This window comes from Petromyzon marinus, chromosome 27, assembly GCF_048934315.1.
Source record: "Petromyzon marinus isolate PM22_M1 ecotype Great Lakes invasive population chromosome 27, UKy_Petmar_22M1.pri1.0, whole genome shotgun sequence".
NCBI classification, from domain to species: domain Eukaryota; kingdom Metazoa; phylum Chordata; class Hyperoartia; order Petromyzontiformes; family Petromyzontidae; genus Petromyzon; species Petromyzon marinus.
In genome coordinates this window covers 9,435,163-9,460,232 of record NC_133693.1, presented here as the reverse complement: position 1 = coordinate 9,460,232, position 25,070 = coordinate 9,435,163, and the positions used below count along the sequence as shown (strand labels likewise).

The 25,070-nt window shown below is 45.3% G+C and overlaps 1 protein-coding gene across 4 annotated transcripts in view; it reads left to right on the top strand.

The window, feature by feature from the left end:
• The window catches only part of LMBRD1 (LMBR1 domain containing 1), a 346,839-nt gene that overhangs the window by 86,658 nt on the left and 235,111 nt on the right, over positions 1–25,070 (top strand). For all 4 annotated transcript variants that reach the window (XM_032961536.2, XM_032961537.2, XM_076069959.1 and 1 more), the window contains 2 exons: positions 12,319–12,419; positions 14,805–14,872. In XM_032961536.2, the coding sequence (XP_032817427.2) occupies positions 12,319–12,419; positions 14,805–14,872 (169 nt within the window). The remainder of the gene's footprint in view (positions 1–12,318; positions 12,420–14,804; positions 14,873–25,070) is intronic.

The window sequence follows — 25,070 nt, the reverse complement described above, 5'->3', positions numbered from 1 at the left end:
CAGCATGGTTGTTGCGCGCCAATCTGGCTTCGATTCATGTCCGTGCATGGCATTGCAGCCGTTGGTATTTGAACGTCTCCTAGGTCATCTTGGCCTTAAACGAGCAATGTGCCTGGTGCGGTGTGTGAACATTAGGCACTGGGGGTAGTGGCAGGGCGTAGTTCTGGCCACAGCACCACCTCGTGTGTTGTGCCAGCCTTTATAGACATCGCGGTGGCAAGATGTTAATTACCTCGCCTGGTTCTTAGGAGGTCGTGGGTTCCATCTCGATCCTGACGCTGGTATATTTGGAGTTTGCTTGTTCTCTCTGTGGTTAGTAATTTTTAGAAAGGTTTAGTTTCGCCCGATTTTTTTTTATATAGTATAGAGTTAGACTACATTTTTAAATCTAAATTGTATTATAATTGTTATTGTGACCAAACATCAAAATGGGATTTTTTGCACATTATTGTACGCAGCATAAACAAATGGTGCTTTTTTCTGAAAGATTTTATTGTTTTTGTAGGGGATGTTTAAATTTGCGTACAGTAAATTTTAAATGTATCTTGTAATTTTTTTTTGTTGCGGTTGCACCCGAATCAAGAGCCGAATGGCTCACAGGGTTATTCCAAATAAATGAAAAAAAGAAAAGAAATTTCCTTCACATTTAGAAACGTGCGTTTAGAGTGTTTGGCTGCTATAAATGTCCATACATGACAAGCCACTTCGTTGAACTATCATTTGTGTTCCAGGTCGCTTCTGAAAATGAGCTATATAGCTTATTGGGCTTTACCTGGTAAAACAAAAATAGTAAATGGTAGTAAATTGAAGTGGTGCCAGCCTTTGACCTTGTGCCACATGGTAGTTTTAAGCCAAAATTCCTGTCATTAACCTCCCAGGACAATGACAGGTTGTGTTACGTTTACAAATATGTTATTTGTAGGTGGCCAGTGTGTTTTTTTTAATCGAATGCTGAGCTTCATCAGGGAGCGAGCTTTTTGGAAAAATCGTGGGGACTCAATTCCAGAGTTCTCTCCGTGACGGAGCTCAAAGCGGTTTGATGGAAACGTGGCCGCGCGTTGACGTTGAATCCAGCCACGAACAGTCTCCAGCCGCCGGCGAGGAGCTCTATTGGTCAGAATCCGATAGATACATTGGCAAGTCCACATAATACAGCTGAGAATCTCAATCATAGTAACAATTTCCTTTACTTAGCCGGGAAAGCCTCATTGAGTGCCAAGGCTCATTTCCAGGAGGGTCCTGCCATTCGTGGATATTTCTTATGTGGGAAGGAAGTGGAGAACCAGGAAAAAAAGAACAGTGCACATGAGGGTTTACGAAGCGCCACACAGATGGAGTCAGGAATCAATTGCTGTGCCCGTTATTTCCTGACCGAGCTGGCAACCTCAGCCTGCCAAACCTGGTTAAAACCAGCCGGGGTGTCTTCCATCCAAGTACTTGTCCAGGCTTAACCCAGCTTAGCTTTCACACGTGGACGAGGTCAGGCTGATGCATTCGGGGCCATCAGGTCAAAGACCAACCAACAGGCTTAAAATGAATGAAGTGAAGTTGATTGAAGCTCAATATTCCTGGAAGACTGCATACGTTAGCTCTTGTCGTCATTCCCTAAAACATTCGTGTCCAGTTGTTTTTCTTGCCAATCAACATTGCAGACTGTGGGATGAAATGCCATCACGGTTGTGGAGATGGTGAATGCAGCACAGAGGCTGTTTTGTTTCTGCACCTAGGGATGCCGTTCACAGCATTTGTTCGGGTATAAGCTTTCCTCCGGAGTAAATTATTCGTTGTACTTAATGTCGAATTGCATCAGAACAAATTTAATACAACATTTGGAATGTGCATGATGTTTTGTATTACTCTACTTAAAACTTCATTTGCTAAGTAGGTTAATTTGAAGTTGTCGCCTGATATCAACCTGCCAGAGGGTGTTCCCCAGCACAAAAGGCATAATTAATCAAATCTACACGTACACTTTAGGTTCAGAACTGTGTCCAGAAATATTTTTGCCGTTTGATAAAACGTGCATTCGTTTGGTTATGTGCATGGACTTGTGCAAAAAGCGGTCTCGCTCGAATCTCCTTCATTATTTTGTTTGGTGGGCCGGGTGGCGCAGTGGATATCGCTCATGCCTCACAGCAAGAAGGGCCTGGGTTCGATACTTGCCTCAGGCACCTTCCGTGCAGAGCAGTTTCTAAGTTCACCCCACGCACAACCCAACGCTGCAAAATTACCTCGCAAATTGTTAAATTGGCATTACAGGCAGCGGCAAACATCCCACACCCCCTCCTGAAAGAGGGTCTTGAGACTGTTTTTTTTCCCTGGGTAAACGAGCGGATCGAGCGTTGAGATCGGCTGTTAAATAATAATAATATTGCTGTTGGATATAAATATTGATCTGTCTTTTCAATCGTCCATCTAATGCTCCCATCATTCAGCTCGGAATGGATAGAACGCATAGTTTACACAGCAATGTCATTAGCGCGCACGGGTGTAACTGCGTTGTTTGTACGTGCGCATTGGTATGATCTATCGGGATACTTGGCATGGTTTAGAATGCGAAATGTATTCCTTCAAGTGACTCACACTTTTCTGAAATGATTACAGTTTTATTGTTTGCCATGGGAATCCATAACTTTGTTGTAATAACGACTCTAATAGCGTATTTCTTGCGCAGTGGAGCACATCGCCATTATTTTTTTTGTTATGCCTTTTCAACTCGGGTTGAATGTGTGAACTCATTAACTCTGTCCATCTGTCCGTCTGTAGCAGGGGGTCACGATAATTCTCATAAAGATGATCCAATGCGAACTAAATTTTAGTCTAAAGCCCTTATCGCTTTTGGTGGACTTGCCAAAGGCAACGACTTCACGTGTTGTAACATGCACACCGCACGGTGACGTAGTAATCTCGCCACGTCATCTTGCGCTGCTTGGAACATTCATCAACATCATCATCGGCCATAATTACTATTGCCGATTTTTATTTTAGCTGGTAAGGCCGACTGAGCTATATAGCTATTTTTCACAAACGACCTGGCCACAAATGGTAGCTCAACGAAGTGGCTTATCACGTGGACATTTATAGCAGCAGCCAAATACTCTAAACGCGTGACATCGATTCTAAATGTGGAGGGAGAAACCCGAAGACGCAAAGAAAAATCCACGCGGCCACGGGGAGAACACGCAAACTCCAAATATACAGCAGGCGTCAGGGTCAGGATCGAACCTACGACCTGCATACCAGGCGAGGTAGTTAACATCTCGCTGCCGGATGTAGTCTCTACAAGCCGCCACCAACCCCCACGGTTCTAAGCCAACACAAGCCACCTGAATGTGAGCTGATTTCATCACTCCGTCTCCATGGTAGACGTCCTCCCGGGCCCTTTTTATTCCTTTGGCTGCCATCATTATTCTCGACCACTGGCCTTCAGCCACTCCGAGCTACGTGTCCTGCCCAAAGCAAGCTTCCTGAATTGACAGTCAATGCGACGTCTAAAACTTGTCTATGTTCTCTGATCCATGTGTACCTCCTTCCCCGACCCCCAGTGTGATTCCCAGCATGCGTCTCTCCACGCCCCTTTGCACATCACTGCGCTTTTGTTTCATCGTCTTTGTCAATGTCCACATGTTTTGGATCCATGAGTCACAGCGGTTATTTATGCGTTCATAATTAAAGGTAAATACTTCCGAGGATAAACGCGTTATGGCAAGCGTTGCAGATTCCATGCGTGTGTATGATTTTGGTTTCTTGGTTAATTTAACGATAACAAATGGCCCTTCTCATCATGTACTTCATTTAAAGGACCATTGCTTGAAACGTCACCCATATATATTTATTTAAGGCCATCTGCTGTGGTGTTGTAAACGAATGTGTTGAGTCTTTTTTTTATAGTACACACTTCTAGGCTGTTAAGAATGTCCTTGTAATGCCATTTATGATTTGTACCAGGTAACTGCGCTTACATTTAATCTTCTGTGGACAAGATGCTAATTTTGACACGTAAAATAACGATCGCATTGCAATTTCATTACGTATCGGCATTCAAAGGGGTGTCAATGGATCATCTGATAATATTCAGTGATTCCTGTAGGAAAATTTAAGCAAAAAACACACGTGTGTGTATAGAGGGTGCTTCAAATAAACGTTAACACTTTACGTGGCTGTCGTTTTTAATGGAAAAAGAACGGATAATGCACTGTAACATGATAACAAATATACCTTGATAGCTTTAACAACTCAAAGAGTCTCCACTTGTTCGCCGTCATCGTCAACACGTGACCTGGAATCTTCTCCAGGTGGTCTCTGGAGCTCGGGGACACATTTCTCGTGGTATTGTTGCTAATTCTCAGAAGTGTTCACGTTTTCGTCAAAGAACCCTGAACAATAAAGCTCATACTCTTCGGTTTTTTTCGGTAAAGTCACGTAGGTAAAATAAAAGAAAACAATTAAATCACGACGTTTCGGAGGCAACACAAGCTTCCGTCTTCAGGTGGAACAGTCACAGCAAGATCGCTGCATCAAGTGGCTTTACCGAAAAAAAACAAAGAGTATGAATCCTTTCTAGATTTAAAGCTTTCGTGACTGCTAGGATCCATACTCTTTGGTTCTATTGGGTAAAGTCACGTAGGTGAAAATAAAATAACAAAAAATCACGACGTTTCGGCCACAACACAAGCGGCCTTCATCAGGTGAAGGGACGAGACTGTCTGGAGGACAGCGCTGGAGTTGTCCTCCAGACAGTCTCGTCCCTTCACCTGATGAAGGCCGCTTGTGTTGTGGCCGAAACGTCGTGATTTTTTGTTATTTTATTTTCACCTACGTGACTTTACCCAATAGAACCAAAGAGTATAGTATGAATCCTTGCAGTCACGAAAGCTTCAAATCTAGAATTATATAAAGCTCATCCACCTGTTTGCCAATTATCATATTGTGGCAGTTTTACCAAAGGGGGAAGGCCCTTTGAGGTCAGACAGGATTTTCCCCGTTCTTGTCCCACACAAGACGGCCCAATTGCGATCATTGCAATAATTTTGCATTCTTCACACCTTGCGGGGTCATTTTGCAATGGTTTTGCACCGCGATGATAATACACGTCAATCTAATCCTGCATATGACAGGGTGTTAAGTATGTCGCTACATTGTAATTAGGTGGAATTTGAACCAGTGCATCGATTTATAATAGCACCTAAGCGTCGGGTTATCTAGGCATAGCGTATACACAAGTGTCCCCGTGCTCAAATGAGCAGTGTTGCAGGAGGCCTGTCTATTGGTAAACGTGGCGCCTGTAATCACGGGCGCCACGGTGGCGAGATGTTAACTACCTCGTCTGGTATACAGGAGGTCATGGATTTGATCCCGACCCTGACACTTGTATATTTGGAGTTTGCATGTTCTCCCCGTGGTGGCGTGGATTTTTTCTCCGGGTCCTCCGGTTTCCCCCTCCGCACTTAGAAACATGCGTTTAAGAGTATTTTGGCTGCTATAAATGTCCACACGATGATAAGCCACTGAGTTGAGCTGTCATATGTGATGGCCCAGGTCGCTTCTGAAAAAGAGCTACATAGCTCAGTGGGCCTTACCTGGTAAAGTAAAGAATAGTTTAGTTTTTGTTACATGCTTTTTATTAACTCACTCTGTCTGTTGTATCCTCAAATCTTGTAACTCAATTTTTACCCACTTCTCAATGTGGTATCGACTGCAAACTTGGTATACATATGTCATACTGATGACAATACTATATTCTATCATTAAAAATCTAAATATTGTTTTTTTTAACATTATTTTGTATATGTTAGATGTTTCGGCTTGGGTCTAATTGTCCACGCTCAACTGACGTTGGCTGTAATTGGCCACGGTCCCTTACGTTATGGCAAGCTTCTGGGCCACTTCCTGGAGTCGTGGAGTTCTTCCATTACTAGTATGGTACATTTCATTAAAGCGTGTTTTAAAAAAAGTTGTTTTAAATATTAGTTATTTAGTATACGTTCAAGTTATGAAAAGGACACATTCCCTTAGCAGGGGAAACAGTCTATCCAAAGGAAGAGACCACTGTTGACATTTCACAAAGCAGTACCCAATTTATTTTTTATTATTTTCTTTGAACCTATCTACGTGACTTTACCGAAAGACCCAAGATTATGAATTCCTGCAGTCACGAAAGCTTTAAGTCAAGATTTAGTACCCAATTTATTTACCGCATTGTAATGATCGTCCGAGTTGGCTCTCAAAGTGGATTTGAACTCACTTGCTTGCGAATTGTAAATCAAGAGGAGTTCTGACTGTAGTGCTACGCGGCCGGCTATATCAGCACTTGTTCAAATATATACAAGTCGTGTTGCACGTGTCAAATGCAACGCGTGCCCCATGTCATCGTCTTCATAGCCTGCTTGTCAAACTATCACATCATGCGGGTTCATCACCCAGAAATGACATGGCACACTAAGCAAAGTGTTCCTGGATTATTGACCTTTTTTCTGACAAATAACATGTCCCGAATTTTAGAGCATGTTCCTTGCCCGTTGGGACAATGATTGTTGACATTTCGGGCGGCTTGGAGTATTGTTCGGCCTGTCGTGAAATAAATAATTATCCAATGCTTGTCTGAAAAGCAACGCTTGCATGTGTTATTTTCACGTGCTATTTGATTAATCTATCCAGGTGGCGCTGTGGTTAGGCTGCTCAAAGGTTCTGAGTTTAAATCACATTTATGGATAGACTCGGCCCATTACATCTCTAGGGTCAATAAAATGAATACTACATTCTGGGGACGGAAACGGCAGTGAGCATTGAGAGATTGACCCTCACTTTTACAATCTTCAATTTCCACCACTGGCCCAGGACCCCCAGGGGAGATGAGCAATACCCAGCATACGTTTGAGCAGAGACCTTTTGACCTTTTGGGGGTATGCTGTAGTACTCTCTCAAGTTGTGCCTAAGACACAGATAGACTAGAGGTCATGTTAACTTGTCAGTGCATGTCTATTCCTACGATTGACCAGGAACACATCTCTTCATGTGGCATCCTGGCCATTTTAGTTCCTAAACAAGGAAGAAAAATCTTGCGCGTTACATGGTTTATGTAACACTTCCATTGCAATGTTTGGCAGTTTTCCTTTCAATGAAAACATTTGCCCATGGCTGTAAACTGGAGTGCGCATACAAAAACGCACGCATACAAAAACGCACGCATTACAGCCGTCTTAATACTCGTTGAGACTTTGGTAAAAAGAAAATAAGTTTATTGCCATAAAACTGGTTCACCGTAAAAATGTTTTCACGTAAAATAAGGCCAAATTTGTTTAAGAGCATCATGTTAAACACACATCGCCATCGCGACATTACCGTTGCATGATAAAAAAAAAAACATGCCACAAATGTAAATATATGCTATGTGGTATCACAATGTCACGTTTATGAAATTTATAGCAGCAAATACAGAGTATCTAAACGTGACGGCCCCAGATCTGAAGCCTGCTTGCTGTACTTCCCCCTGCAGGCCGGCTAGATGCTACCTTGCCACAAGGTGTCTCGCATATCACGATCCACTAACCCAGGGGTCAGCAACCTGCAGCCCTGGAGCCGCACGCGACTCTTTAAGGACCGCTTCGTGACGTTATTTATTAAGGACCACCGTCTCGTATTCACAAACATCACGGCTCTTGAAATATTGAGGTTTTTTTTTTACTGAATTAGAAACAAATGTCTCTTGTTATTTTGGTTGTCGACTCCTGCGCTAACCCCACATTGCCACCACACCCATACCACAACACAATCAAAATGTACTGTGTGGTTCGTAGAGGTGGATGTGGCTGTGTTTGGATGGGGTTGGTGAGGGCCTTGGTGCCGCTCGTGTTGGCTACTTCGTTCAGATTATTTAGATTATTTTGCTGCTATAAATTTCCACATGATAAGCGACTTCGTTGAGCTATCATTTGTGGCCAGGTCGCTTCTGAAAAATAAAATAGCTCAGCCGGCTTTAGTAAGATAAACAATAGTTTTAGTTTCATTTGTATATTTTATTGTGTGATTTGTTTACTTTTCCCATACTTTGCACTCTTATCGTTTATGTATCGTTATTGTAACGTTCTAACCTGCCGCTACTGGTTATCTGTTAAAAAGAGCATTATAACTCATCTGATTCCTCCATTGTAAATAAATATTCTGATTCTGATTAGTAAGACACACAAAGCATCATCTCAAAGTGGCCTTATCAGCAGCGCTGATCTCCATTGGTGGCCACGAGCCATCGGCTGACCACTGGTGACTTTGTGCACATTGGTACTCGTTTTATAGGCCCCGGGAGGGTTGATGGGCTGAGACGGTCCCTGACCGCCAACACTTGACCAGACGCTGCTGCTATGGAGGGACACTGGGAAAGTTGCCTGGATGGGAAGATCCCTTTTGGCGCCTTCATTATCCCCCCTCGCGCAACTCTCTTCCGCATTGTGTTAGATCGCATCGCCCAAGCAAGCAGCAGGCAGGCAGGCAGCGCTGGATGGACTGTGTGTGGGAGTGCAGTCAGGGTGCTGTGTGGTTGGGCGCCATCGTGTTAAATACCTTGCTTGGTATGCAGGAGGGTTGTGGGTTCGATCCCGATCCTGATGTCTATTGTATATTTGGAGTTTGCATGTTCTCCCCATGGTAATGTGGATTTTTTTCTGGGTCCTCTGGTTTTCTTCCTCCATATTTACAAACATGCGTCTAATTTCCATATAATAAGCCACTTCGTTGAGTTATCATTTGTGGCCGGGTCATTTCTGAAAAAAAGACCTATATAGCTCAGTGGGTCTTGGTCAGATATATTGTTTTTGCATGATTGCACTTGTGGCATATATATGTATGCAGTTTATATCTTCATTTTTATTTTAACTTTGAAGATATCCCCGCGGAAGAGAAGTCCACCCATGGCCCTCAATCCACAGTCAGAATCTTTATTTAGACTGGAGGAATCGGATGAACTATGAGGCCCTTTTTCACACGTGTCCAGTAGGGGCGGGGTCAGCACGCAACAGCCACGTGTGCCATTTGAAACTCACCTGAGAACGTGCGTGTGCTCATTCGGCTTTGTGCATAGAGAGTAGCGTATAAGTAGTCACCACGGGCTAGATCTGGGCAGGACAGTGATTGTTTTAACGTTGCGAAGCCACACATTCCGGCAGCGTCGTGGACAAATCGGGGCTTGTGAAGTCGGGCGTTGAAGGAGCAACGCTCCACAAGTCACCTTTTCCATGATATTTCTCCTCGATGGCGTCTCTTGGTATTTGTAGTGTGGCGGCATAACCCTTGCCCTCCGCAGGAATTGAACAGCGAGCCTGTCACAACGTGTCCCAGATTGTCAATCTGCCGCGCTCCGCTCCTGTTTACCGGGATAGACGATGTTTCTAAACGCCCCCCCCCCCTTCCCCGTGTGCACTGTATGGGATAGCTTTTTAGCTTGCGACGTTGATCTTCTGAAACTTTGGGAAAATCCACAGCTCGGAATACCTTTCCAAGTTGTAACGACTCCACTGGAAGCAAAAATCTAAAGCTGCAAAGAAAGATGAACTATTTTAATCAAACTGCATGATCTGTTTTACTGGGTGTCATTAAATTCTCTGCCAGAGCTCTAGCTGCTGCCTAAGGGGCAACAAGACACCGCTTCTGTTCTTTGAATTTCAGCCCACCTCTCATAATCATCGTCGTCGTCGTCAGTAATCATCGGCCATCAAAACAGTGAAATGCGTGACAACGTGTAAGTGTTGTTAATAGTGGGGAGCGGTGGTTTCGTCGTTTAGCGCACTGCGCTACGAACCCGGCGACCCGAGGTCGGTTCCTGCTCACGGCCAACACCGGTGACGTTTATCTGAACCCGTCCTGGGCCTCCCCTAGGTCGACTCGGCCTCAAATGAGTACCTCGTGCGGTGTGTGAACATCGCCACTCGGGAAACAAAAAGCGGCTGTGCGTGAGTGCTGGCCACCCACCCCCTCATGCGCGGTGCCTACCTTCATAGGTGCTGCTCGCTAACAGCATTTGCTCCAACAGTCTGTTAAGGCTATACGTGGGGGGATCTTTTGTCTTTGTTTACAACAGATGATTTCACAATCGAATGTCCCTGTGCTTAAATTCACCTTGGTTCAAAAGTGATCATTTCTGTCGGTGAGCCTGACTGAGGCAGTGGTTGAAGTCCCACGTTACCCTTGCAGGAACACCAAGGGATGCATGAGCATGTCCAGAGCGTCATTTTTCCTACCAGAGAAGTAAAGGGCCGCATTCCCAGCGATCCTACCAGAGAAGTAAAGGGCCGCATTCCCAGCGATCCTACCAGAGAAGTAAAGGGCCGCATTCCCAGCGATTCACTGAGTTTGTCGTGATTCGAGGGGATCGTGTATCATCCGCAGGAATATATTTTTTTTTTACCGTCTTGTTTGTGTATCTCAACTTCTCTGTCTCTAAACACATTTGTTTGCTTCATTAGCCTACATGTAATATGAGGATGTACTTCACGTGTCATTTTCATCAATCTTATTTAATTGATTCTTACACGCGCAAATTCGATACCTGCGTTATTAGCATGACAATTGACGCGTTCTTATATGCCCAACTTTCACGCTCCGTCACCGTGCGTTAATATTATTAACCGATGCCAAATTGCAAGCCCCTCTGTGGTTTTGCAAAATTTGGCATCGCTTCTGCTATTCCTCCAGGCAAAAAAATGAAAGCTCAAGCGTATATCCTCTCGGAGAAATGTCACACCTTCTGACGTGATGGCTTCGCCAGAAATTGATAGATGCTGCTTCTTGAATTAAAGTGATGCCCTTGCGATTGCCCTCTTTCTGTTTTTAATAACCCGAGGATATGCCAGCGCCACTCCGGCATTGCACGCAGGAGAAATGGGCTCGATAATGAACGTGTTTGCTTTGCCAGCTGTGCCACGTCACAGTGCTTACCCAATACAGGACCGTTTCAACTTGAGGTAAACTCACCGAGCAAAAAAATGCGCGTGATTAATATTTTCATTAAAAAGAAATGGGCAGGGGTGGTCTGCACGCTCAAACGAGCTTTGGGCCGTGCTCGCCGATGCTTTTAGTGATGCTAAACCGAGTCGTGGAAATTCTGCACCCCGTACGGGCAGTTGCCCAGTATCATCAAAGGGTAACCACTGCACACTTGCTGCAAAAGTGAAAATTCATGGAATAAAACCCAGAAAAATGATTTACTTAGTCATCCCTTGACCAGGATTTCAACTCGTCGCCTTCACGTTCTTAGTTGAGCGCTCTGGCGCAGAGTACCAACCAAACGATTTGGAATAATACGAGGAGAATGTTTCTGTTAGAGGTTTATTTAATTTGCAATTCAGTCTGCACCGATAGTGCTGCCCCCATGTATAGAGAAATATAATTTTTAAAATGTCATCTCTCGATTGCAACTCAAGCTGCTTGTCACTGTGTGTAATGACCAACCTGAGGAATGGCCCAGACAACAATTAAGGGTCTATCTTACTCAACAGTTTTAATGTGGCTTCCCAAACTCGTAGGCTAAATAGCCCACCATAGTAACATTTTCCAGTCAAGTGACACGTTCAATTTCTAACAACTTATTTTGCATCTGAATTGAGACGGCTGGCAAACACGAACAGGCAAGATAGTTGCTGGGCTTAAGGACTGGAGTTTATGAAGCCTTGCGATAGATTGAGATCTAATCTGTTTCGATTATAGTGGCTCATTCACCGTACATTTGCCAAATAAGGCCTCAGTTCAGCTATGCTAAGTTAAGCACACAAATGGAATGTCACGGTTGTTTTGTTTGTGTGGTCTTATGCGAACACATTGAGATCCTGAGAGTCACTACAATTGAGAACCTGTCTCAGTATCAGGTGCATTAGGGTTCAAACCCAGGTCTCTGGTGCTGGCTCAGAGCACTTTGGCAGAGGGATTTGTGCGTAAGCAAATGTTTCCTTCACACTGGTGTTGCATTTTGCATGAAGCAATCAAGAACCTAAATATTAACGTTTCATAACGAGTAGAATGGTGTTTTACTCTGCAGCTGAAACAATCACGTTATAATGCACAGAAATTGCTGTGCAATTTCTGTGCAATTTCGTTCAATGTATTGTGTTGGCTAATGGCTCTAATTAGGCCCCTTGGCCTAAAACTACTGCTGACCCTGTGGTCTTTTGTGGGCACAGTTTTAAATTCAATTGACTGTAGTAAAGGCATTTAAAGTAAAAAAAAAATAATACCCACACGCTAACAGCAACAGCAAACGAGTGCTGATGCAGCAGTGGTAAAGGCCTAACAAGGTTTGTGTGTTTGTTTGTGTGTGCCGTCTTATTTTCACAGCGCTGTATTCCCTCGTTCTCCTCTTCGTTTTCTTTTGGATTCCATTTGTCTACTTCTATTACGAAGAAAAGGGCCTGGAAGAATTTGATTCTACACGCTCGGTGAGACTTGGCTTGCGAGGGGGGCGATGTAAACATAAATGCACGCATGAGCCAGCCAGCCGGGTGGTGGCACTGTGGCTTCAGCGTTCGGGTCAATTTGCCCACAAGTTACCCCGAGCTGGATAAAATCGGTGCCATCGTGCGAAAAAGAGCTTCATAGCTCATCGGATTTCTCCAATTTAAATACTTATTCAGATTCTGAGTTATTGTATGGACGGATTGGCCACGCTATAGTTGTTTACACTACTCGCCTTGGGTTACCAATGTAGACTGGCACTTTTAAATTTAGTGTTGAAGGCAAAGGGTAAGATTCACATTTAACAAACGGCCAAAACACAGCAGCCTTTTAAACACCACTTCTGCCGGCAGCAGAGACATCGGCACTTTTTTGGCAGAATTCGGACGAAAATTAATATTCACCAACGCGTGATTCTGGCCCCAAGTGTTTCCCATTTTTAATGGCAGTGTCATCTTCCAATGCATAAATGGCTGGTGTTGTAATAATGACATTTAGCCCTTGGACACGGTCCTTTTTTGCATGTCTGTGCTACAAATGGCCTGGCCCCCTGACCCTGGCTTGGCTGTGACAGGTCCAGTGTGAGAGCCACAGGATAATGTGATTGATGACAGTGATTTTGGAATGATTGATAGGACACTTAATGGCAGTGAACCACACCTGAGAGGAAGTCTGTAGTAATCTGTTAGCGGCTGTGTAGTATTACCGATTCTCTCGGTTATCCTTAATGCCACTATTTTTATCTTTGTGTGTGTTCATCTATGAATACATGAGTGCCTTGTTAAGACATGTTCAAAGGTTTGACAAACGTTTATGGTTTTTTATGCGTGCTTTTTGCTTTTCTGTGATGCGCAAAACAACGTAATGTTTTGTTATGTTTCAGGTTATTAAAAATCATTGGTATTCTTTAGTTGTTTTCTTGAAATCAACTGTTCACATTTCTAATGACGTCGCAGTCTAAGGCTTTATTATCCTTACAAACACTTTTGGCTTGAAATGTAACTTCAAATGAGCACTCCATTTTTCTCATTGCCCATTTAAAAGCTGTCTGAAGATTCATTACAATTCCTTTCATTCGCATCGTTTAGGCAGTCGATATGGATGGGTAAAACATTGTCACCGTTTAATTAAGCGGATCAATTAATCAGGCCTTTCCTGATACAGTTTCCCACCGGAATAGGCTTAACCATTTTTTTGTCACTGACAAGCTGGGACGTGTTAAATGTTTTGGGTCCCTTGGGGAGAGAAAATCAAATGTTAACCTTTTTTAATTAATTGACTTGAAAGCCACGTGAATATATTTGAGTGTAGATAGCTTCACTGCAAATATAATAGGTTTGAGAGTAACAGAATTCAGGTGTTTTTTGATACACGTTGGCTATCGCGACCAATGTCATCCATAATACAGGTTTTTTGGGGTTGGATCGTGTAAATATATAAATGTTGTGTCGTTAAATCCGCCACCACCTGACACGGCCAACTAGTAAGGTTTGTCACGTTAACAGAACACCGGTGTGTTGGAGAGCCAAGCCACAATGTTTAAAATGTTTGACTTGGCTCTCCAACAAACATTACTAATTGGCTGTGTCGGGTGGTGGCGGGTTTAACGACACATTTATATATTTACGCGATTTAACGCAAAAAAACCTGTATTATGGATTTTTAATTTTATTCCTGCATTTATACTTTTATAAAATGATTCATTGATAAATGCTATAAATTGGAAAATCTAGATTTGCAGATAACTACGTGGCGATGTTTAATTCAAATGCAAATTGATGTTAAAGCTGCAATCATCAAAGGATTATTGCTTCATTTTGCATTTGTGTGACTGACGTATGCCTTTGTACACGTTCTTACGACACACCCTGTAATTCGTTTAAGCCAAATACAAAACGATCAAATAATATGAACAAACCTGTTGCCAATGCACTTGGGGCAGATCTCGCTTTGAAGAATGCAAGTTTTAATTCGTGTGAAATTGCCACTCTAATCGGCCGTACTAATTGCTGTACACGGAGCATTTTCCCGCGAATAATAAACCGCCCTTTGCCTCGAGCGGTGCTATCCGTTGCCACCCGCGCTGCCGAATGTGTAACGTTTGGCAACATCCGGCGCCTCGCTCCCCTCGCTCTCTGCAGCGGCTTGCCTGCGGTTCACCACCGGCGGCCACTGTCCAATTCTCAGCGCTTTGTAATGGAACGCTGCGAAAGTGAATGAAATCGGCATCGTTAACTTTTCAGCTTGATGCGAGTTCTCGGTGTGTGTTCCATCTTTCTTCGTGTGTGACCTCTCCCGGCTGTGTTCCCCCTTGACGGTTACGGCAGTGACGGCACCGTGACTCGTGTTTGTGTGTGCTTGCGTTACAGCGGCTCTGCACTGCCTTCAAGTACACCATTGGCTTTGTCGTCGTGTGTGGAGTGCTGCTTCTGATTGGGTGAGCCAGCGCTATTTCACCTGCTTCTGTGAATTGCATATGTTCGCGACTCCGGTTGGCAGTTCCGCAGGTGTTGCCTCGCGAAGGGTAAATTTGCATTTTGCCTGTGATGCAATGAGACTTTGGAATAAACTGCCTCTGGTTGATACTGCAGGTGCGTTAACCACAGTGCAAGTTAAAGAATCCCGTGACCTTATCTGAGTAGGCGGTGTGTTTCCTGCCGTCACGGTGAAAATCGCCTATTCATAATTATTTCTCTTTACAGAGGAAACTAAAACATTTCAGGCAATGTTCCTTCTTCATAGCAGCAGGACAATTGTACGAAATATCACCTGTCACATAATGTTTCCTCTGGCAGTGTTACTGATGAATGTGTTGAGTTTCTGAGGTTTTTTTTTGTGCACCACCTAGCAAAGCAGCAGCAGCAGCAGCTAACACCGTATTTTGGGTCTTGTTAAATTATTTTCTGTATGTGCCTGGCTTTTCGGTAGGTTCTGTAACTAAAGGGCTGTCAACCCTTTAAATGTGACAACGAATAACAGCGATTGCTGCTTAAGCTGAAGATCCAGAAAAAAATCCAATTAGTAAGCCTTAAATACAATTTTTTTTAAAAAAACAGCAATAGAAAATGTTCCACTTTTTAAAAAAAAACGAGAAACACGTTCCACGTTTCAGAAGTCGGGAGCTCGTACTGCGTTTCGCGACCTCACACTTGCCCTGCGCGTGCCGTCCCACCTCCGATGAGTACGGTCGGTAACGTATGGCGCGAAAGAAGTTCAACGTACGTAGGTATACCGGCCGGCGCTCGCCGCGCCAGCATTCCCACCGCTGGCTCGGAGCCACCGGTGCAGAGAAGAGCCCCGTCCTGTCGTGGACGTTGTACGCAATCCTGGCCCTCTGGTATTATTATGACGGTAAACAACAGGAACCATCCCGGACGTTATCGGCATTTTTCAGGTTTTCTCAGTGTGCTTGCCCCCCCCCTCCCCCTCCCCCGCCCCCCCCCCCCCCGTATTTACTCAAAACAGTGATTTTTCTTATTTAATTTAAAACAACTTTTAAACGCAACGACATCGCAAGATGCCGTGCGATAAAGTGGCGCATCGCGGGGATGCGAGGGAGGATTTTAACGTTTTTAAATTAGCGTGCGATTGGAACGAGCTCAAAGGTGGGGGGGGGGGGATAGTTAATCATAGACAGGAGGGGAGATGAGGAGTGCCCCCTGAGTCTGAGCTTGAACAGGAGCAAGCGTAGGGAGTCCGCAGCACGGACGGCTGGGGGGAGGAGGGATTCCAAACTGGTGGAGGGTAGCAGCAGAGAAGGAGCGACACCTCCAGTCGCTTGGGGATTTTTTGTCGGAAGGCCGTGGGTTTGCTCGAGCGTGGAGTTTGCGTGAAAGCGAGCAGAGTGAATTAAAGAGGGGGAGAGGTAGGAGAGTGCGTGGAGTAGAGTGAGATGAGTGGGGGCAAGTCCACGGATGATTTTGTAAATGGCTCGCGGCTACGTTTGATTATATTAAGAAAATAGTATTTTGATTACTCGGGATAAAATATCATGACGAGTGTATTTTGGAGATGGTAGCAGTGGCGCCTTAACTGAACTGACCTATTTTAGCCAATGTTCAAAACTCAGAGGAAAACTTTAGGCAACTTATTAAAAATTCTGCGAGCAATGAGAGATACGTCACGAGGCAACCTGCAAGGAGTGCTCGCTTTTTAACAGCTTAAATCTGTTGTAAATAACTTATAATTTGTACTCAATTCGTTGTTTATTGCCCGTAAATTTCGATTCATCTTGTGATGTTTCTCCATCGGCAGTGCTCGTAGGATAGGGTTTACTGGCATAGTGTGGTAGTCGGGGTCAAAAGATGTCGAATGCCAACGGAACTCTCCAAATGCGTGAAATCTTCGCGCACCGTGTTGTCAAGAAACGAATGCAATATTCACTTGAGGGAGCTCGGGGATCGACACGAGTCTCACTTTAAAGCACCCGCTTAGGGTATTCTAACATGGATGAAGAACACACGCGCGTGCACACACACACACACGTGGAATTTATATTTAAATCGTGAGTCGAGATTTTGTCAGCAAAGCACGGGGCCAACAATATCATCGTCTCCTTGCTCAAAGGGTCACGGCGCGGTACCCCATGACCTGTTTCAGGCCCTGAGAAAGTTTTTAATCGGTGCACGTAATTGTCTACGAGCAGGAACCCGCAGAACTTGCGTGTGAAAAGGATGATGAATATGTACGGCTTAACATTCAGTTTCATTTATTTGGTATAGCCCTGTGTGCCATTCGGCTCTTGAATCGGGTGCAACCGCAACAAACAAAAACATGAACAAGAAACATCACTCCCTCTCCTATAGGAGAGAAGCGCGGGTTATGACATCATAACCCGCCCCCTTTCACCACTCCCGCGTCTCTTGACGTCACTCCCTGTCGTCCGCCTCACCCGTGTCGTGTGACGTCATCACCCCTATGCTGCACCCACCAGTGTCGCGCGACGTCATCACTCCTCCCGTCTCCTCACCTACCTTCTACTTCCCGTGGCGTCATCAACCGCCCCCCGCCCCCTCTCCTCCTCACATCACCCCAATCTTGCGTGACGTTGGTGCTCCTGTCCCCAGCAGCCCAGTGTCTCTGAGGTCATCAGCCCCTCCCCTACACCTCACCAGCGTGGTGTGACGTTATACCCCCTCCCGCCTCCCGGCCAGCGTAACTGACAGACAAACAAACCGATTATCATACAGAGACTATGCGTTAGCGTGGTGGTGTTTGTTCGTGTATATACTCTGTCTCGTTTGACGCAAAGCCCTAGCAGCACAATAGGATTATAAGTGGTGGCATTGGGGGTGTGGCAGGCTTGCTAAACTCACACAGAACCCCAAACTCGTGATGTTAGCCATGGCTGGGAATTGAACTCGGGTTGTTGCTGGGCTCATAGTGCAGTGTGTTGACCACTACGCCACACTACTACTATTACTATTTATTTACTATTTCTTATTTTAGCAGGTAAGGCCCGCTCAGCTATATAGCTCTTTTTCAGAAGCGACGTGGCGGCAAATGATAGCTCAATGAAGTGGGTTTCAGCAGCCAGATACTCTAAACGCGCGATGTTGGTTCTAATTGTGAAGCGAACAACCGGAGGACCCAGAGAAAAATCCACGCGACCACGAGGAGAACACGCAAACTCCAAATATACAGCAGGCGCCAGGGTCGGGATCGAACCCACGAGCCACCTGTACACCAGGCGAGGTAGTCAACATCTCGCCACGCACACACTGCTGCCGTCAACCACGCACGCACGCACGCTGCTCACTCTCACGGGGCATGCAGTGTGGCACCTTGATCGTTCCAATGCATTCCCGCTATTGCGTCGACAGCAGCGTGCGGCGAGAGCACACTTTAGTTGTGGCCCATCCGAGCGACAAATAAACCCACGTATGTTTTGGGAGGGAGGTCGGGCCGGCGGGGGTGGGTAAATGAGTAACAACGTTACAAAAACTAAACGTGTAAACAAAAAAGTGAGTGAATAATGTATGTCCCGTCTGCAAGAAAAACTATCCCAGTCAATATCTAACGAATGAATGATCAAATGAGTGATTCGTGGAACACATCTCTCCTGACTTAAAAAAAAAAAACTCGTGCATGTTTTGACATCTGTGCACTTACGAGATTGACAAATATATACTGTCACGGTGGTAGATTTAGCTCAAATTTCTGCGAAACCATTTGTGGTGCTATCGGGGGGAAAGAATAGCGCTTGCCTTTTATATTTTCTCACTGGTTTCTATTGTCGTGCACTTTAGGGCACGCATTCGTTATCGGAAAAAAGATTCAAAGTCAATTGAAACACCCTTACATGACCGCCATCTAACCCAAAAACCTTTATTATGAACGACCGCCAAAACCGCCACCGCGTTTCTCGTCTCACCGTGGGATCTCGTTTATTTGCAGCGCGAGGGGATTCTGCAGACATCTCTCAAGACTCGGAGATCCGAACGAGGATTGCTAGGAAACTCAAAATTGTATTCGTGAGTGAAGGTGCCTGCATAAGTGTAGATAACCTGCACAGGTTGCATCTTCCCACGGCCGTCCACAGAGAGGGGCTACCCAAGCGCGTGCCTCTTCTGGCACAGGCGCCCTGTCACGTGACCTAGCCACAGTCAACGTTTTCTTTCTGCACAAGCTGTCAAGCAGAGGGAACCTTGCTGGCTCGGGTGATTTGTATTATATAATTTTTTTTATTATTCTCTTTTTTTTCACGTTTGCTTTTTTTTTCTTCCTCTGGGCCGTTTTTCCCCGGTTCTTCATTTGCATGCATTTCGTCTCTCTTCGGAATGGCGCCTAATAAAGAATAATGTGTTGGGCGCCGCGGTGGCGAGATGTTATCGGTCTCGCCTGGTATGCAGGAGGGCATGGGTTCGATCCCGACCCTGACGCCTGCTGTGTATATGGAGTTTGCACGTTCTCTCCATTGTAATGTGGATTTTTCCTCTGGTTTTGTCCCTCCACATTTAGAATCAACAGGCGTTTAGACTATTCGGCATGCTATACATTTCCACGTGATAAGCCACTTCGTTGAGCTATCTCTGTGGCCAGGTTGCGTCTGAAAAATAGCTATATCGCTCAGTGGGCCTTAGCTGGTAACATAAAAATAGTTTCATAGTTTAAAATAGCTTCTCCGCGACAGCCGATGGGACCGGCAGCGTATGACGCCTACGGAGAGGACGAGTGGCGTCCGTTGGCGTGGATCGACGCTATCCAAAGAACAACGACGCTTCATCGCTGCGATCCGCAACAGCTGCTTGTTCGGCGTAGCGAGCTGCTCGCTCAACTGGCCGGACTGCGAGGCTCAAAGCTTGTCGATCGCTCGGGCGCGAAAATCCATTGTCTCCTTGCCCTCCCCCGCTCCAACTGGCCCGAACGGGGTGGAATTAGGGCCTGTCCCCAAATCTCTAGCGCCACACCCCCCATTCCCCCCCTTCCCCACCTCTTCTCCCCTCCGCATTGCCACAAGCTAAGCTGGCTGCGGTTGGTGGTTGCCGACGCTGTCCGAGGACACGGTGACGCACCCTGACGAATGATTGGCAGAAGCTCAATGAGGCCCTTCACCCTTCAAGGACTCGAGGGGCCTACTTATGATTTGTTAGGGTTCTTTTTGCAAATGGCCATTATCTTCTGTTTGTAATTTCTATGACAGTGGTGTAAATTTCACATTTCCTCTGGTGGTGATGAGTCTTTACTCAAGTCCATTGCTGATGATGTTCGACAAAGTGGTTTCAATTTTATGCACCCTGGGGAGACACATGGTGCCATCTTGCAGTGTTATTCTTAGGATTCCATGTGAATAAGCAAGACTCGAGGCATATTTCATCCTTGGGATTTTTATTCAAAGAATGTGCCTGGGTGGTGCTGTAGTTGGAGCGGCCGTCTTGCAGTCAGAAGGTTGCGAGTACAAATCTCCGTTGGGATTGACGCAGTCCATCATCCCCCTGGAGTCGATGAATTGTTTTTGCTTCATGGGAAGTCACCGATGCGTTGTTCTGTGGAGAGTAACTGGTCTCCGCTGCAGGAAAGTGAAATTTCAAGTTCTGCCTCAGGGCTGGCAACAGGAATGAGTGCTGATCAATGTTGGTTTGAGCACAGGGACAATAATTTTTTCACGAATACCGAGATTGAAATGGCACATCGCACGGGTGTGATGCCGATAGAGAATTCGAATTTCTGCTGCTGCCATGAGAATGTGGAGTGTCTGCCGCTGCTTAAGGACTGCCGGTAGATCTGAGCGCTAACGCGCGCTCATATGAGCGGCGAGACACCTTGCCCGCACGTGAAGATGTAGTCGGTGGTTTCACCGTCTGGTCCAACCTCTGCGTCAAGGCACAGAAATGCTTTTCATATCCAGACTTCAAACACACAGGAGCCCTGCATGCAGCAAATTGAGGCGTGATGTTTCCCAACCCACCGGCTATTTATTGGGCGGCACACAGAAAGAGAGAGAGAGAGAGCGCGCTCATTAAGGGCCTGAATGATGGGCGCCGAGAGCCACGTGCACCGCCCCAAAGCCTGATTGCTTGGGCCGCTGCACAATAATGAGCGGCGATTAGCAGGTGCTCGGATGAGCCGCAGACCCAGCACCGACCCAGCGCCGACCCAATGCAGAATCGATGCGCTTGCGCGCCGAGCGGGCCTTTGAAGCGGCCCCACTCATTAACGTACCGGCAACACTTAAACACACCACGATATTTTCGAGGCGCGTTGCAGGTCACGCGCCCCTGTAATAATGCACGGACGGATCTTCGAACGGCGCGGAGGTTGTGTGCGTGCGACCTGTCGTCCTCCTGTGTGCGTGCCATGACGACAGGTCGTTGCCCCGAAACGTCGCCAATTATGTGTTCTTCCTCTTTAGGTGACAAGCACCCCCCCCCCGGATTTACTGACGAAATGCGTCGAGTTTTTGTTATTGATGTTTAGTCGTTTGATTCGGTTTGTAGATCAACGTCAAAAGCAAATCCGTGACACATTATGAGGCTTCATTGTTCTAAATAATATATATACATTTGTTCGTGTTATTTATATTTTTAAAACCATCAAAGTCATAGAGGTCTGAGCAGGATTCATCTCTTGTGGAGAAAATAATTTATGAAGAAATTTGCTGATCTGGTTATTGAAAGTCAAAGTGTCTGATTCACATGCTGACTTGTGTTCATTTTGAATGGAAACTAGCCAGCAATCTCCATCAAAAATAAAGATCCCCCGTATAGCCTGAACAGACTGCCGAGGCAAGTGGTGTTAGTGAGCACCTATGAAGGCCGGCACAGCACATGATGGGGTGGGTGGCCAGCACCATGCCTTTGTCTCCCCGGTGGCGATGTTTACACATCGCACACTAGGTTCTCATTTGAGGCTGAGTCGACCTAGGGGAGACCCAGGACTGATGCAGGTAATCGTCACTGCTGTTGGCCGTGAGTGGGATTCGAACTTCGGGTGGCCGGGGTTTGTAGTGCAGCGCACTAACCGCTGCGCAAAGCACACACACACGTCGGGTAAATCGTCAAGGCGATTAATTTCAGCTCTTTTGTCAATGTGAGAATCTTATCTCATGTATATTGATATACCGCCTAAATCCATGGCGCTTTGCAACAAGTATTGCATTGTACATGGGATGATAGTGAAATTTTTTACTTAAAACTTTCGTGAATGCAGGAATTCATATTCTTGGTTCTTTCTTTTCTATCTACGTGACTTTACCAAAAGAACCAAGAATAAGATGATCGTGGTTAAAAGAAAGAGTGGGGTTATTCAAACTGGTGTTTTTATGGTGACAGGAGGATAGGTGAGAGCGGTTAAGGGAGGGATAGTGATAGGGTTTGGGGTAGTGATAGAGAATAGGCGAAGTGGTTGGGGTAGTGATAGGGGTTGGGGTAGTGACCGGGGTTTGGGTAGTGATAGGGGTTGGGGGTAGTGATAGGGGTTGGGGGTAGTGATAGGGGTAGTGAAATGGGTAGTGAAAGGAATAGGGGGGTAGGCCTGGTTGTAGCTGGGGGCCTGGGGCAGGGATTGGCAGTATACTTTGTTCGACGGTGGATCTCTATTTAAACGAACCACCAGGACGGGACTCATCACCGCTAGTGCTCTTAAACGATTGGTGAAAATAGCACATTCCCATGGCAAGGACCAGGGTGTGCACAGGAAAACTGCCGTTTGATTCTTCTTAAATTGGTATTCGTTTAATTGGTTTCGAAGGACGCTGGGCTGAGTCAACCCATTACCAATATTTTAATTTGCAAGCTTCTGATTGAGCTTGAGAGCTCTAACCGCAGGGACCAACTGGCCAATTTAATAATTACCCCTCATACTTTTCATATGCATTCACGATTGGATAATACGTGGGGGAAAAAATACACTTGCAGATGGTTGGTTAGTCTTTTGGAATTGTGAAATAAATTGTTGGAAGGAGTCCCTCGTTCGTGCTGATTGGCAATAGCTTAGGATATTGCGAGTTTGCATTTTGATTTAAATAAGCCAATTTCAAAACATTTTGAGGTTATGAAAGGCTCTTAGTTAATCTGATTTTACATTACCTTTTCATTCTAAACAATCATGAGAAAAAAAATCCTCCGTGTTATTTTTTACAATCTTCTGTCTAGGTAACTCGGGCGTAAACTGCCTGGCTTCCGCAATCCAGATCATTCCTCTTGATGAGAGTCGATGCGTTTCCTGTGAAAAATGTTATCTATTTTTTTACTCGTGTGTAATTTGCATTCTCTTGCCTGGTAGCAATTGATGCATCGAATTTTCCATCACCGTTATTGTCTTTGTCGTTGCAGTTGTTGAAATGGTAGCTCGCAGTCCTATCTTAGCTTGACTGAGTAATAAAAGATTTGTTAACTGATCGTTCTCGTGGTTTTCAGGTTCTAAAATACACCCTGAATGCACGAAAACCGCTCAGTTGTTTTAAAATGTGCTGCGTAGTTGGTCGCCTAAAAATCAATTCATCCGTGTGGTTTTGTAAGAGAGCACTCGACTTGGCTGTGAGATTTTAAGGTTTGTCAGTTGATTCCGGCCATCGTCCTACCAAGCTCAATATAAATGGGGCCGTATCTTTTGGTGACATTAGCAGCGGTTGTTCTTGTACACGGAATGAACTTTGTGATGAGATGTTTGATTAAAGCAGTATAGAATCAATGCCCCCTGTTACTGTCCTGGTGAGAGAGCTGGAGTTTAACAAAGCGAGCAGGAAATTTGTTCCCGACTCGTGGCAGAACACGCTATAAATGTGATGGCAAGGTGCAGGACAAGACGTTGGGGAGTTTGATAGAGAGGATGGTAACAAAACTATTGTGGAAATAATCAAGGGGGGGAGGGGAGGTTGCGATATATGTGGGACACGTGTGCCGGGCGGAGGTCAGGTCACCGAGACGGGCATTGGAGTGGTTACCCACAGGTCGAGGATGAAAGTGAGGACCCAAAGTCAAATGATGGGTGACTATAATGGCAGACTTTGGAAGTCAGGTGTCAGCTGTGCAAGAGAAGCAGGCACGGTGTGGTGGCATCAATGACATTGTCCATTAGCCACGATAACCTCTTGATCATCGCAATGTAGGATTTCCATCATTGCGCATCGAGATGAGCTCCACCCAACGTCTATGTATATGCACATGCTAACAATAATAATTGACATTTCTAAGGCGTATTTCATCCGTAGATTCCAAAACGCCACCGTGTATGGAAAACAGGACATCAAGAGAACCTGCAGGGTAAACGGCCAGAACTATGGAGGGTAAAGGTCGGTTTGAAGAGGCGAGTTTTCAACACGGGACTTAAATAGCTCCAAACATCTCTGATGGTCTTCTTACCAAAAGCAAAGCGTTTTGTCATACCACGACACCAGTGGAAGTCCCTAGTTAGTGAGTTTGGGCATATTATCTGTGCCCGGTTCGGCTTGGCTAAGCCGAAGCACTTTGTGTGGGACACCGCCACCTCTGATTATTGCCAGGCGATGCAGAGGATTGCTGCTTGGTTTTCCGGTGCCAACTTTCCCCACCCCTCCCTCGATGCAAAATTCAAATTGACCACTTGAACAAATCTTTTTTTTGCATACTTTTCATTGGTTTAAAAAAAAGAATACAACTTGTTGAAATTTGTCGCGCATTTTCTGCTCGAGTGAACGATATAATTGCGGGAAGCCTTGCCCTTTGACACCTGGCAGCCCTTGCATTGTGGGATGGCAACAACCCGTGTGATGTAAAGTCTACGAAAATTGTGTAGCTTTAAGTACGCCTGTTGTTTTGCATTGTGCTGATAGCAAATGTATTCATCATCATCATAATCCATCGTCAATCTACTGCGGTATGAAAGCCGTCCCAAACTGCCGCCATTATCCCTGCAGGATCCAGCGTCACACTCTCTGTACATGAATCAAAATGGTTTTGCATTGGAACTGATACTATTATCATAATAGTAACCGTATTGATCGTGATAATTGTCAATAATGGAAGGTTTTATCAATAGTAAAAAGTGGACAATTCGTTTTTCTCGTCTCAACGGAGTAAATAATTGGATGACGTTTTAGCTTATGAGCCTGAGCCTGCGGTGGAAACTCTATATTCCCTTGACAGGAGCCAGGATGTTCGTAGATTGATTCCTCCTTGGTTGTTGGGTTGGATCGTGTAAGCATTGCAACCGCCTAA